At 39.3% G+C, this 15797-nt stretch overlaps 1 protein-coding gene across 5 annotated transcripts in view; it reads right to left on the reverse strand.

Moving 5' to 3' along the window:
- Window positions 1–15797, reverse strand: part of LPP (LIM domain containing preferred translocation partner in lipoma) — a 654872-nt gene that overhangs the window by 364961 nt on the left and 274114 nt on the right. For all 5 annotated transcript variants that reach the window (XM_036109786.2, XM_078068088.1, XM_036109787.2 and 2 more), the window contains one exon: window positions 1697–1809. In XM_036109786.2, coding sequence (XP_035965679.1) covers window positions 1697–1809 — 113 coding nt within the window. The remainder of the gene's footprint in view (window positions 1–1696; window positions 1810–15797) is intronic.

The following is a 15797-nucleotide window of genomic DNA, read 5'->3' on the forward strand; positions in this document are numbered from 1 at the left end:
GAAAAATAATCATGTTATTTCTATTTGCCAAAGGACCAATCTGTTGCATAAAATAAATATAAACTTTGTACAACTCCTATCCATGTGGAATCTGAGCTTTGATTTTACAAGCTTGCTACATTTTATCAGTAAGATTTTATAGGAAAATCAAGATTTTTGTAGGAAATCCATGATATGTATATCTAAGACACAAAATTTTTAAGACATAAAATTTTTAATAGATTTTAAAAGATCTAGGCTCCAAAGTGAATTGGAGGTCACCAGTTATAACCGCAACGTAATCATTTTAACTTATCAATAGTACAAAAAGTTTCTTCTGTTAAGTTCTCCTATATTAAAATATACTCCCAAGAAACTCACATGGTTACTCCCCTTTCCTGGCCTCCAGATCTTTGCTTAGGTGTTCCCTTCTCAGCAAGGCCTCTGGACCACCCTGTCCTCCAACCCACAGCCTTGATATCATTCTAATGCACTCTGTATCAATGTATGAATTTTGTCTACATTCACCAGTTTCGCTAACATGTGGGTTTCATGAGAGCAGAACCCTGTATGTCTTTTTGCTATAAAATTCCCAGTGCTATAAAGGTGCACACACACACAGGCACATGGAATATCTGCTGAATGAATGAATCATTTCTTCCTTTGTCTCCCCCAACCTGAAATTTAGAAGAAAGAAAACCAGACAATGGACTAAACCATTTAACTAGTTCCCATGACTTTTCCTCTCTAAAACTTATTATGGGAAACTATAAATATATATAAAGATAGACCAAATAATGTTGAGTGTTGCATGCACTCAACGATTATCAACTCATAACTAATCTTTCTTTCACCTATCTTCTCAATCATCAGCTCCCTACTCTTATTATTATTTTGGTGTCTTAATACCAGACACAATTAATTTCCTTCTCAAATATTTTTGATGTTTCTCTAAAACATAAGGGCTGGTTTTTCTTCTATATAGTTATAGTAACATCATCACCCGTAAAACACAACAATAATTCTATAACTTTGTTATTTAGTTTTCCTTCCTGATATGAATAGCATTTAGATGCCTAAATGGTGGCATCTGGTCACCAGTGACTCTGCATGATCACAGACTGACTATTCTTACTGTTGCTTCTGATTCCAGCCCCAAGTTACTTGCAATCAACACTCTACGGAGCACAACACTTGTATATAATCAATACATACTATAATGTGCATTCTTGACCTCACTGAGAAAAGAATACCCCAAGAAGGTTTGCTGGTGCTTTTGCTAGAAAGATGTTGCTGACCAATTAAGACCCGCGGTGACCAATCAGAGCCTTAAAATATCACTCTTAGCCATGCAGAATGCAATGTTTGTGGATAGAGAAACAAGGCAATAAAAAAGCATGGTTGGGTCCCCAGGATAACAAGAAAATGTGGAATTCTCAAATGACATTCCTAAAAAAAAATGGCTTTGAGTTTCAAAACAAAATTAGTAGGTAAAAGGATTTCTGGGGCTTCCGAATGCAAGCCAGCAGAACTCTGAGAAGCTTCAGCTGGGGATGTTACATTAAAGTACCTTAGCTCTTTGTGAGTTGTAAAGCTCTCTTTAGGCTCTGGATAGATGTTCATCTACCACAGAAACAATCACTGAATTCAGGATTACAAGGATAGGAACAAGCTTCCTAGCATGGCTTATTAATATGACTTCAACCACACACCTTACCTGTGCCCTGAAAGCACCTTCATCAAGGGGTGGTGGAGGAGGGAAGTTCCCAGGGCTGGATGGAAGAGCACCAGGATCATCTAGAGGCGGAGGCGGGGGTGGAAAAAAGTCACCTACAGAAAGGAAATGCAGACATGAAGTGAATACAGATGCAATTGTGGAGCGCTCTTGAAAAACATACATTTGCTGCCATTTTTCCGCTTTGTAATTGGCTTTGACATACAACTTTTTGTCTCTTATAGCAACTATCCTCTATTATAGCTCTTTTCAGTTTCATCAGTAGCCTTAATTTTGAGAGAATGAGGACCAGATCTGATACTTAGAAGTAACATAAAAGTTAGTCTAGAGGGGGCAGGTATGTTCAGCCAGAACAGAGAAGGTGCTTGGGGTGGGGGATGGCTGAGGTGTGTAAGACTTGGTACTTACCCTCGGTAAAGTTTCAGTCAAGTAGAGGAAGAAAAAAATGTGTACACAAATAAAGATAATACAAGATAAAATATATTAAGATGGAGAAACAAAGTCTTCTGGAAGCTAAGATAAAGGAAAGTTTATCTCCAGGTGGAGGGAGCAAGGAAGACTTTACCAGAGCATTACAAGGGCCCCTGAACATTATGATACAGACACCAAGTCGGCTTGGCAGAAAGACAGCGGAACAAAGGCCTCGGTTAAAACATCCAGGGCCTAGAGAATAAGGAGCAAGTTATTAAGATAGCATAAATATGGGAATGTAAAAGAATACTAGTAGGTAATAAAAATAAGTGCAGTGACAAAAAAAAAACTTCTAAGTGTGTTGCATGTCTAGTAAGTAGTTTGAATTTTATCATGTATGCGGTGGGGATCCAACAAGCATTTCTGAGAAGAAAAAACCTGGTTGCAATATGATTTACTAAAGACTAATCTAAAAGTACATGCAGGGCTGATCAGGAGCAACTGAAATAAGTAACATCATTGAAATCCATATACAATCCAGGCAGGATGTTATGAGGGGTCAGCACATCGAGAAACCTCAACATCACCGACCGACCAGCACAGCATACCAATGTTATGTTGTAGTAAGAGAACACCTAATCTCTAAGATCTGAGGTGTACATATAAATCCAAGAGCTCTATAGTTTCACGCCATGGAATTTTTTTAAATAATTTCTTCACAAGAAATCCTATTAGGAAAAGGAAACTTCCATTTAAAAAAAATTCTCTGTTTGCCTTTTTCCTTCAAAAAATAATATTTTAATAATAATAAACAATATTCATAGATAAGTAGCTTTTCTTTGCATTTCAGATGCTCAACACTTAACTGGTAAGGCAGCGGGTTCTGCCACTCGATGAGTTGCTCTCGGATAGTACCAAAATACCATGATTTAAGCTGTCAATAAAAAAGACTCTAAATGGCACAGTGGAAGGATGGTGGCTTGGATTCATTATTCTGATACACCTTGGAGATGGTTCATGTGGGCCCTATTTGTCCTATAAATAACAGTCTTAGAATTAGAAGAGTAGTTGTCCAATCTAGCTCCCCACTATATTGCGACTACGAAGCCGTCAAACACACTATATTTAGAGTACTGTACTGTGTGGACTCTCACTATACACCAATCACTGCTAAGATTTTCAAAGGCTACCTCTTAGTCCTCCAACCCTCTGTGCTGATGGTTCTCAAACTTTAGAGGTCATCAGGATCTCAGAAAGGTCTGCTTAAACACAGATGGCTCTGTCCCATCCAGAGTTCCTGATTCAGTAGGTCTAGAGTAGGGTCCGAGAATGTGCATTTCTAATAAACGCCCAGGGGATGCTGATCCTATTGGTCCTGGGACCACACTTTGAGAACCACTGCATTTAAGCAAAGTATTATATTATTCCTATTTTAGACCCCGTAGGATTAGAAAGGTTAAATGACTTATGTCATACAGAAACATTTCTGTTTCTCTTATCTTTCTGGATGGGCACATCTGGAGACATGCTTTATCCATATCCTTATTGGGGTTATAAGTCTCATAAACCTTCAGTAACTCTACCCAGTAGTTCTAAAAACTGGCTACTTACTAGAATCACCAAGAAAGCTTATCTAAAAATACCGATGCCCAAATTCCGTCTCACGTCAAACCAATCAGTATCTTGGGGATGGGGGAAAGGGAGCGGGGAGGAGGGGTCAGGTGCCACTACTCCTTTAAAACCCAAATGAGTCTAATGTGCAGTCAGAATTGAGAAACTATATTGGCCTTCCTTCAGTCAAACACTGCACTAAAAAAATATTTAACACCTGTTAAATAAAAAGAATTGTCACCAAGTTGTTTTCTGCCTTGAAAAGTCAGAACATATGAGAAGAATGCTCACAATGAGATCTTAAGTCATCAGCAAAGGAGGTCTAGGTTGATGGAGACTGGTCCTACCAAATTCTAGTGCACAGCCTAATTTGCTGGTTCAAATGTTCTATCCGGACCTATGCCTTCTTCATACCTAATTTAAAAGAAGACTTCTAAGCACCTTCTTATACTTTACCACATTTTATTATGTCACAGAGAACTGCTGGAACATTAAACAGGATCAGAACTGAACAGAATCTCGGAGATCATATTATAAAGGTAGAAACAGAGGCCCATGAAAGCCACATGAACAGTCCAAATTCTCAGCAAATTAGTCTTAGAATAAAAAGTACAACTGTTTGTCTCTGCAGTCCCTTCCAACTAGTCAGTCCCTGAAAAACATGGGTTTGAACTCCGCAGGTCGACTGACACACAGATTTTGTACAGCACAGTCCTGTAAATGTATTTTCTCTCTTTTTTTTTTTTTAAAGATTTTATTTATTTATCTGAGAGAGAGAATGGGAGACAGAGAGCATGAGAGGGGGAGGATCAGAGGGAGAAGCAGACTCCCCACTGAGCAGGGAGCCTGATGCGGGACTCGATCCTGGGACTCCAGGATCATGACCTGAGCTGAAGGCAGTTGCTTAACCAACTGAGCCACCCAGGCGCCCCTGTATTTTCTCTTCCTTATGATTTTCTTAACATTTTCTCTTCCCTAGCTTACTTACTTGTAAGAATACGGTATATGACATATATAACATACAAAACATGTGCAACTGAGTGTTTGTGTTATCAGCGAGGCTTCCGAAGGATCAACAGTAGCTATTAGTAGTGAATGTTTTGGAGAGCCAGAAGACATGAGGATTGTCAACTGCATCGGGTCAGCGCCCCTAACCCCCCCCGCATCAGTCAAGGGTCAACTGTATATCCTTCCTGACTATATTTCTAACACGAAAATTGAATATATATAATGAGGCACAGGTTGGCGACAATCCTAGGAGGGTGAAAAGAACAGAAAAGGAAGAAGGAATGTGTTTTTAAAAGAAATAACTTGAAAACAACAAAAATCTAGACTGCTTCTTCTAGGCGAAGATGAGATTAAGATTTTTAAAAGCCCTAGTAATAAGCTCATAATAATTATCACATAATTTTCAGTTTTCTAAGCTTGACCATCACAGGCCTCTTCCTTCATTCTTTGGGGTGGAGCTCACATTTTAAAACGGTGTGGAGGAACAGGCAAATGCCTAAGCAACAGACACACCCATGATAAAGGATAGAAAATGGGTCCTTTGGAGGGAAACATAACTAGTTGAGATAGTTGGAATGAAAAGTTCTTCATAATTATCTTAAATCAGACTAAGAACTATTTCGAGAACTCTTGATTTACGGTTCACCAGTTTAACAGGCCATTAAGCAAAGGAAAATGCTTCTAAGTTACAGGAAAAGTCTGCTTAAGAGAGAAGGCAAATTTCCATGTTTAAGGAAGATGGCAAAATGGAAAGAACAAAACAACAAAGTGTGTGTGTGTGTGTGTGTGTGTGTCTGTGTGTCTGTGTGTCTGTGTGTGTGTCTGTGTTGGGGGGATTCTTTCCATTCTAGCAGATTTTTTCAAACAATGAGAGAACATCTGGCTCAGAAGCTCAGGTGGTGACCCTCCTAGAGAAACACATCTGCACGGAATCAGCTGCAGTACCTTGCAACTAGCAACGCTAAGCTGTAGACCTTCCCATTAGTTCATGGCCCGTCCTCCTCTCTGCGTGCCAGGGAAATCCAGATGGAATTTTCAGACCCCATGAATTACAGGGGCATGGAATAAAATCAAGCAAGCAAGCCAAAAAAGAACACACCATCAGGCAACTGGAACAATGCAGGGATACATAAAATCTAAGATGCAAACATTTAGTTTTAGAAGAAGGGTATGGTGCCGGGCTGGCTCAGTCGGTTAAGCGGCTGCCTTCAGCTCAGGTCATGATCCCAGGGTCCTGGGATCGAGCCCCGCATCAGGCTCCCTGCTCAGCGGGGAGCCTGCTTCTCCCTCTCCCTGCCGCTCCCCCAGCTTGTGCTCTCTTCCTCTCTGTGTCAAATGGATAAATAAAATCTTAAAAAAAAAAAAAAAAAAAAGAGGGTAGTCACAGCCACATGCCTACAAACCTGGCTTCCTCCTTACCTTTTTCCTCACCATCCAAAGCCTACCCACATATAAAATACATTTATCCCTCACTTGCCAGGTAAAGAGTTGACTCAAGTTACACAGCTAATGAAATATGGAGCTAGAAAGGGATCCTCACTCTACATTGGAGAGAGGCTAGGAAGTATCTCACTTAATTTGCTCCATATCATCCCAAAGAATTCATCTAATATTCCAAAGATTTTTGCTTTGTGCCGGAAATAGCACCATGGGGCAGCTAAAGGGTGAATCGTGCAAAAGTATATATCCCTAACTCTCAAAGAGCACTTTATGCCAACTTACTGCCACAAAATAGCTTGTAATGCATAGCATTAACCTGAGAAGCAACTGAGGCAAATCTGCCAAGAACCCAGGTATGCATCCTTTCTCCAGCTACCCTTCCTAGTCTAGGGGTTAGAAGGCAGTAGCATGAAGAAGCAGATATGGCTACCTGCTGGGGGCTGAGTTATCAGCCACTGTCCTAGTAACATGGTTTGGGCATCTATGAAAGGCATCTACCCACCTGAATGCAGAGCTCACTTCTCCCTTCAACAAATCAAGGCTCCCATAGAGGGAAAAAAAATAACAAGAATTTACTAGCAAAGAAGGTGATAAATTACTAGTTACATGTGCTGGTAGTGAAAAAACACAAGGGAATAATTAAACGCAGATCATCAGTGAAGTCTGAATTAATTTACTATAGTTAAAAAAAAAAAAAAACAAAACAGAAAAAGCATCATTCTTTTCCTTCTTCAAGCATCCATGTACACCTGCACGCATACACGGGGATTCACATAGCAGCCCCTTGTGTGCCTCATAGCACACAAGGGTCTATCACAGCATCTCCAATACCTGGTTGCACTTGGGTGTTTATGGTCATTCTCTCCTACTTAGACCGGAAGCTCCTAACAAGGACAGCCCACGTACAATTTATCTTTCTAGCTCCACATCCTGGCATGAGATTTGGGCCATGGCACACTCTCAGTAAATAGATTAGCTGAATAACTGACATACACAGAAAGCCATTTAATCACTCAACTGATGTTTTTAAAAAAATGGCCTGATGCCTTACATGTTCAAACGTCAATGTTCAAATGGCCAAGGGTATCTAGATAGAATGCAGACTTGGACTCAGCAGACGTGGGGTGAGGCCTGAGGCTCTGCATGTCTAACATGCTTGCCAGGTAATGAGGCTGTAGATCCATGCTCACCACAGGGAGGAGCATGGCTTTGGCAGCTGTTGGTTCTCCCACTTTCTTATGTGGATGCTTTTTGGTTGTTTAAGGAAATAAACATTAAGGTATATATAAAGAAAATCACTTACAGCCTTTTCAAATTAAGTATTTAAATTATGAGTGCACAATAGATTAGATTGGAACACACACACACACACGTGAAAAAAATGTAATTACAGTGGCCAAATCATAAGCAATTACAGTGACCAAATCATAAGCTTCCAGTAAAAACAGTTATCCATTTCTGTTTATAGTAACAAATAGAGAACAGAAATATGTTCAAAAGAAAATAATACAAAATCCGAAGCCTAGAACCTGAAACACAAACCCCAGCTCCACCCTTTACTTCAGAAAAGGCAATGCTACCATCTCAGGTTTGGGCTCCCTCACCTATGAAATGAGGATGGCCATATCCACTTCCCCGTGTCACTCTGCAGATCAAAGCAGTTAAAACAGTGACTTTGAACCTTTTTTGACCACAACCCAGAGTAAAGAAATAACCTTTTATATCATGATGCAATACGACTACTTGGACGTATCTAAGCACACGTATATCTGAAACAAGGGTTTCATGAAACCATACTTAACTACATGTAACGCACACTGCAATTTCTGTTAGATTTATTTATTTAAAAAGTGTTGGTTACTCCATGGAATAACCACCACCAAAGTGATTGTGATGGGCCTCCCCTCCAGCTGAAACATCACTAAGCGAATGTGCATGTGACTTGTACAATGTCTACATAACCGGTGACAGTCCTTGTTGCTTTCCACATAGGCACAAGAGGACAACTCAGTCTAAAGCTGCCTACTCAAGAGACCAAGTCTGAGAAGGCAAAGCTCTTGCAATAGGTTGAGTAGGGGGTGCCTGGGTGGCTCAGTTGGTTAAGCAACTGCCTTCAGCTCAAGTCATGATCCTGGAGTCCCGGGATCGAGTCCCGCATCGGGCTCCCTGCTCAGCAGGGAGTCTGCTTCTCCCTCTGACCCTCCTCCCTCTCATGCTCTCTCTATCATTCTCTCTCCCTCTCAATAAATAAAAATCTTAAAAAAAAAAATAGGTTGAGTAGATGGAGTGGAAGACAAAGCCAAGGTGACAGGAGTGGCAAACCCTTGTAGTGTTCTCCTCAGAGATGAGAGGCAATTTATTACAAAACAAAGCAACTAAAGACCCTTTACAATTTCACCCTCAACTCCATCTTCACTTTATATGAAACACACTTGCCACCAAGGAAACTATGCCAGAAAGCACACTGAGTGAAATTTTTTAAAAATGAAGCATTCACAGGGCGCCTCCTGGCTAGCTCCGTCTGTAGAGCTATGACTCCTCATCTAGGGGTTGTGAATCTGACTTCCACATTGGGTGCAGAGTTTACTTAAAAAAATGAGGCATTCACGGTTTAGAACAGCATGCATAATGGTATCATTTGCATGAAAACATATATGCCTGTATTGTCATGGATTATCTTTTAAATGAATTCCTAAGAAATTGTTAACAGCAAGTTGCCTCTATGAAGAAGTTGAATTTTGTCACTAGGGACAAGAGCGGAAAAGAAGCTTACTCTTCATTACACAAAATTTTAACCTGCCGTTATTTTACCCATTTATAATATTTTTAAATTCCAGTATAGTTAACATACAGTGTTATATAAGTTTCAGGTGTATAATACAGTGATTCAGCAATTATATACATTACGCAGTACTCTTACTCCCCATCACCTGTTTCACCCACTCTTCACCACCACCTCCCCTCTGGTAACCATCAGTTTGTTCTCAATCATTAAAAGTCGGCTTCTTGGTCTGTCTCTTTTTTCCTTTGTTCGTTTACTTTATTTCTTAAATTCCTCATATGAGTGAAATTACATGCTATTTTTTTTATTTTTTTTTAAATTTTATTATGTTAGTCACCATACAGTACATCATTAGTTTTTGATGTGGTGATCCACGATCCATTGTTTTCGTATAACACCCAGTGCTCCATGCAGTATGTGCCCTCCTTAATACCCATCACTGGGCTAACCAATCCCCCCTCCCCCCTCCCCTCAAAAACCCTGTTTGTTTCTCAGAGTCCATAGTCTCTCATGGTTCATCTCTCCCTCCGATTTCCGCCCCCCTTCATTTTTCCCTTCCTTCTCCTAATGTCCTCCATGCTATTCCTTAAGTTCCACAAATAAGTGAAACCATATGATAATTGACTTTCTCTGCTTGACTTATTTCACTTAGCATAATCTCCTCCAGTCCCAACCATGTTGATGTAAAAGTTGGGTATTCATCTTTTCTGATGGCTGAGTAATATTCCATTGTATATATGGACCACATCTTCTTTATGCATTCATCTGTTGAAGAGCATCTCGACTCTTTCCACAGTTTGGCTATTGTGGACATTGCTGCTATGGACATTGGGGTACATATGGCCCTTCTTTTCACTACATCTGTGTCTTTGGGGTAAATACCCAGTAGTGCAATTGCTGGGTCATAGGGTAGCTCTATTTTTAAATTTTTGAGGAACCTCCACACTGTTTTCCAAAGTGGCTGTACCAACTTGCATTCTCACCAACAGTGTAAGAGGGTTCCCCTTTCTCCACAACCTCTCCAACATTTGTTGTTTCTTTCCCTGTCCATTTTTGCCATTCTAACTGGTGTAAGGTGGTATCTCAGTGTGGTTTTGATTTGGATTTCCCTGATGGCTAATGATGATGAACATTTTTTCATGTGTCTGTTAGCTATTTGTATGTCTTCTTCGGAGAAGTGTCTTTTCATATCATCTGCCCATTTTTTGACTTGATCGTTTGTTTTTTGGGTGTTGAGTTTAAGAAGTTCTTTATAGATCTTGGATACCAGCCCTTTATCTGTAGCGTATATTGCAAATATCTTCTCCCATTCTGTGGGTTGCCTCTTTGTTTTGTTGACTGTTTCCTTTGCTGTGCAGAAGCTTTTTATCTTGATGAAGTCCCAAAAGTTCATTTTTGCTTTTGTTTCACTAGCCTTTGGAGATGTATCTTGAAAGAAGTTGCTGTGGCCAATGTCAAAGAGGTTACTGCCTATGTTCTCCTCTAGGATTTTGATGGATTCCTGTCTCACACTGAGGTCTTTCATCCATTTTGAGTTTATCTTTGTGTATGATTAGAGAATGGTCAAGTTTCATTCTTTTGCATGTGGCTGTCCAATTTTCCCAGCACCGTTTATTGAAGAGACTGTCTTTTTTCCATTGCATGTTTTTTCCTGCTTTACCGAAGATTATTTAAACTCAATTTAATTAACATACATTGCATTATTATTTTCAGAGGTAGACTTTAGAGATTCATCAGTTGTACACAACACCCAGTGCTCATTATATCAAGTGCACCCCTTAATGCTTATCCCCCAGTTACCCCATCCCCCCACCTACCTCCCCTCCAGCTCATTTCCCATAGTTAAGAGCCTCTTATGGTTTGTCTCCCTCTCTGATTTTGTCTTATTTTATCATATGGGGAATTTAGGAAACAAAACAGATGAACATTGGGAAAGGGAAGGAAAAATATATGCTATTTTTAAAATAACATGTATACACAAAACCAAAGAGAAATTTTCAGTACCTAGAAATGTGTCATCTGCAAATATTGAGCTGAATAAGGTTTTAAAAACTGCCAGGAAACACTGGGATATGGCAGAGGTCAAGAAACCATTGAGGATAAGTCCCATTGAATGCAACACTTCTCAGGCTTCTCAACCTATTTACTACCCACTGGTCATAACTAAAAATATGAAAGGAATTACCCTTAGTCAACCAGTTATCTTCAGTAGAGAGGATAAAAAGCCTGCTTATTCCTAGAGCCAAAGCCTATGCACCATCTCAGTGTGACCTCGGACCTCCGTCCCAAAGAGAGATTAAGTCCTCATGGAGTTATTAATAAAGCAGCTCCTGTACTCGTATTTTGCTCCTGTTCCTTGAGTGTGCAGCCCCTTTGAGAACTCTCTGGGAGAACTGATAATTATCAGGGCAAGGCTGGGCATTCCCGGTTCCCTGTCCTCATCATCCAAAGAGCAATACCACCAGCCCCGCTTAAGTGATGCATCTTCATCTGTATGTGAGGAGATATGTGACCTTAACAAGTGATTCCCAATTCCTTAGCTCTCACACTAGACACTTTTGGAGTTCAGGCTTTCATTATACATAATTATACATTAGAAAATTAACCTTTCTATTTTCCTTCCATTTTTATTTTCTGCTCCTTAACTAAAAACAGATTGTTGATTGTGATAGTACTTAATTTTCTAAGCAATGTCATTTACATGGTAGGACTAAGATTAAAAATAATGAAACACAATATTGATGACAAAATAGGAAAATCTGCATTTTTCTGTGCTATTCATATATAGAGGAGTGTTAAGCGTAAAACTTTTCTCAAGAAAATTTGACAACAGATACCAAGAGCTGTAAAATATTTATGCACTTTGATGCGGCAACACCACTTTTAATAAATTGTCTTACAAACGAAGTAACTGGAGAATATATAGAAAAGCATGTTAAAGAATCTTCATCACAATGAAATATAATGGAAATAATCAGAATGTTTATCAATAAAGTATTGGTGAAAAAAAATCAACTGTAATCAATCAGACACTGGAAAATTGTATAGCCATCAAAATAATGATTTTCATCTAGATCTGACATCTATTTATTCACTGACTGAGGGCCTTTTCTGTGTCAGGCATTATTCTAGACATGAGGGGGGGGGGGAATCAAACAATAAGAACAAAAAAAAGTCCTGCACTCATGGAATTTATATTCTATCAGAAGGAGAAGAATACTTAAAAATAAATTAAATAAAACATAGTATCAAATGGTGATTAGCACCACAGAAATACAGAGCAAAGAAATCAAGGGAGTGCTAGGGTGGGGGTGGTATGCCACAATTTTTAAGAGAAAGGTTGGGAAATGCCTCACCAATGTGGTATTTGAACAAAGACTTAAATCTAGTGAGGGAGTGAGTCATGGAGTATCTGGGAGAAGAACATGAAGAACTTTCTGACATATCATGTGAGGAAAATAGTGGGCTACTGTATAGTGTTTATCACATGGTCCTCTTTTTGTAGAAACCTGTATGTTAACAATGGTTGTCTAGAGCTTATGGGATGAGCTGTGTTTTTTTTTTTCTTTTTAATCCTTCTCCTTTTGGTTCAACTGTTACACAATAAATGTGAATTACAGACATGCATTTTTTAAAAATCAAAGGAAGACGCTGTGAAATGAATCGCAGAATCTACTCAAACCCAGTGTTTAATTTTAATGTGCCACTATATTTACCCAAGCCCAAATGTAATGTTTCCGTCATCTTTCTAAATAACTTTAGCTTCAAATGTTCATTGTGATTCTCAAATTAAAAGCAAGAAGAATTATTTATCCTAAAGTGGATAAAGTCTCCCTGATTTTCAAATGGACAGTTTCACTCTAAAATTTGCTAATACAGAATCCCCGGGTCTTCACTGAATTCAACAGTCCTCGTGCTTCACCACAAATAAATTGTTTGTATGAAGGTGAAACACCTGAGTGCATCACATCTAAGCATACTGCATTCCTCTATTATACTGTGGTTTCCATTTGTTGAAAACAAATTCAATTTCTTAGTCAAAAGCACTGAATGATTTTTAAGTAATATGAAATTGGGAGGACGGTCTGGTTCTGCAAATGGACTAGAACCAGAACTAACATTTTTAATCCACCAACTGTCATCTGTCTTACAAAACATGCTAATTGCTACCCAAACAACAAACCACCCTATATATTTTGACTTCCAAACATGGGCACTCAAAATGAATAGGGCAATGACTTAAGTATGCCTAAGCATCAATCTTCCATCAGCTATTGAGATATCTTCGGCCCCAATACCAAAAAGTGAAATTCTCTCAAAATTGAAATAAAAATTAAAATTCATGTTGTGGACAGAGAATGAGGCAACAGTCCAGGGGAACAACAACAACAACAAAAATCTTCATTTACCACTGAAAAAGGAAGGTGGAAAACAAATAGTGTGCTGAAAGACAATTCCAAAAAATACCCCATTCCTTTGGAGATAGGACATCACCCTGTGGTAGTCACTGAGGCCAAAAGCCTACCTTCCCCCCAAAGATGGTGTGAAGCTTAAGGGGGTGAGTTTTCACAATAAAAACACTTGAAATATCTCAGCTAACTTATTCAATCACTGCTGTATATGGATAGAGTAAACCATCCCCACTTTGAAGACAACATACCTCTCTTTCCTGCTTTAGCTCGATTAGAGCATGTATTCTGCTCTTTGTTAGTTTAATTACATATCTACTGGTTTCTCCTACTAGACTAAAAGTTCCTTGAAGACAGACTCTGTTTTACTAATCTCTATAGAGAGCATATATAACATACAGGAGATAATAAAGGGTAGTAATATTGTTTTTATAAATTATCATTATTATAAATCGGTATTATATTAAACTGAATTGAACTCTGAAAGAATGAACACATGTATTTTTACCCTGGACAACTTTACCCTTTTCCAATTATTGATATAAGGTCAATACAGTACAGCACTGATGGGTCATAGGTCCTACAAGGTGCTAATAGCTGGACAGCTAATAACAACAGTCTTAAAATAGCCACTGAGTTTTGCTGTTGTTGGCAGTGGTGGTGCTTCTACACATTACCTTACTCAGAGCATGTCCTGATACAGGCAATGAGTCCACATTCCTTAGTCATCTGGTTACGGCGGCATCCCAGCCTCCAGAAACACGGCATCGTATGTATTGTACTTGATCTTTCTTCCACAATAAAACATCTGTAGATAGGTCTTAACAGTACCTATATCCCACAAAGTATCTAGAAACTTCTTGAAAAATCCTCCAGGAATTTTGAAGAGTCAGAACTCTTCCCATAAACAAGAAATGGGAATGGAGGAGGAACAGGGAAATGAAGGAAGATGAGGGAGAGATGTAACATGGACAAAATCTCAAAAGGTCAGTTCTTAAGGTGTTGAAACAGATCTGACTTTTAACTGAGGGCGTACATCAGAATCTCATGGGGCACTTCCTTCTCTACTACGTGCAGCCAGGCCCTACTCTAGAATTCTTCAACCAGAATCTTTGGGGTTGGGATGCCTGGGTGGCTCAGTCAGTTAAGTGTCTGCCTTTGGCTCAGGTCATGATCCCGGGGTCCTGGAATTGAGTTCTGCATCATAGGACCCCTTGCTCAGCAGGCTCCCTGCTTCTCCCTCTGCCTGCTGCTCCCCCTGCTTGTGCTCTCTCTCTCTCTCTCTGACAAATAAGTAAATAAAATCTTTAAAAAAAAAAAAATCTTTGGGGTTAGGATTGAGATACAAGCATCTTGATAAGCTCCCTGGCTGATTCTGATGCGTAGCCCTATTTAACAGTCATTGACTTCCATGAAAAACAGACTGAGGAATCAGCCTAAGTTAAAGAAGACTAAGGAGAAAAGACAACCAAATGTAGCTTGTGATTCTGGATAGGATCCTAGACCAGAAAACTGAAATTAGTAAGACAATTAATGAAATCTGAATGAAGTCAACATCTTAGGAAGAAAAAAAAAAAGTCAACATATTAGATAGTAGTATTGTGTCAGTGTATTAATTATCTGGTTTGCATACCTGTACTGTGATTGTGTAAGACGTCAACAATTGGGGAAACTGGAAAGACTAAGCAAAAACCCTTCATACTATTTTTCAGTGTTTGTGTACAGTCTGAAATTATTTCAGAATGAAAAGTCAAAACTTATTTTTAAATTTTAGGGGGAAAAAAAAGTGACTTCCCTAGTCCATAACTTTATCTTATAGATGGAGGAATTTTGGACCAGTGTAGTAAAGAGAAACAGCCAAGTGGTGTAGAACCATACCAAAAAATCCACTGTGACCCCAAATCTCCTAACTTCCAGCTAAGGATACATTTCCAACAGTACATGACAGATTTGGTGTGAGACTCTGAGACCTGTTGGGAATAAGAAGGAAATTTGTTCTGTCCCTACAACTTCAGAAGGCTATGATGAAGAGAAGGGGTTCTTGCTATTTAGGAGACCTGGAATAAATAGATCAGGAACATGTATAATATCTTCAACTAAATTCAGGCTGACTGCAGCCTGGGTAGGCCAGTAATCCTAGCTCAATGATCAGCAGCAGTGAAATCCCATAAAGCTTCCTTGTCCCCACCGTGGAACCCATTCCCCTGCTTCAGGAGACTCCTTGAGGATGAGAATGGCTACATGGCACCAGGGCCTTTCTATGATTTCTCCAGTCTTCATCTTTTCTGCACAAACGACTTCAAATTCTTCTCACTGAGAAATTCTTGTTACTATTTATATAAAATGATGCCAACCATTACTCACTCTCCTTCAACCCTGCCATTTCATCTAGACTGAGGCTTAGCAAATGCATAAATCCTTT

Source organism: Halichoerus grypus, chromosome 1 (genome assembly GCF_964656455.1).
Source record: "Halichoerus grypus chromosome 1, mHalGry1.hap1.1, whole genome shotgun sequence".
Lineage (NCBI taxonomy): Eukaryota > Metazoa > Chordata > Mammalia > Carnivora > Phocidae > Halichoerus > Halichoerus grypus.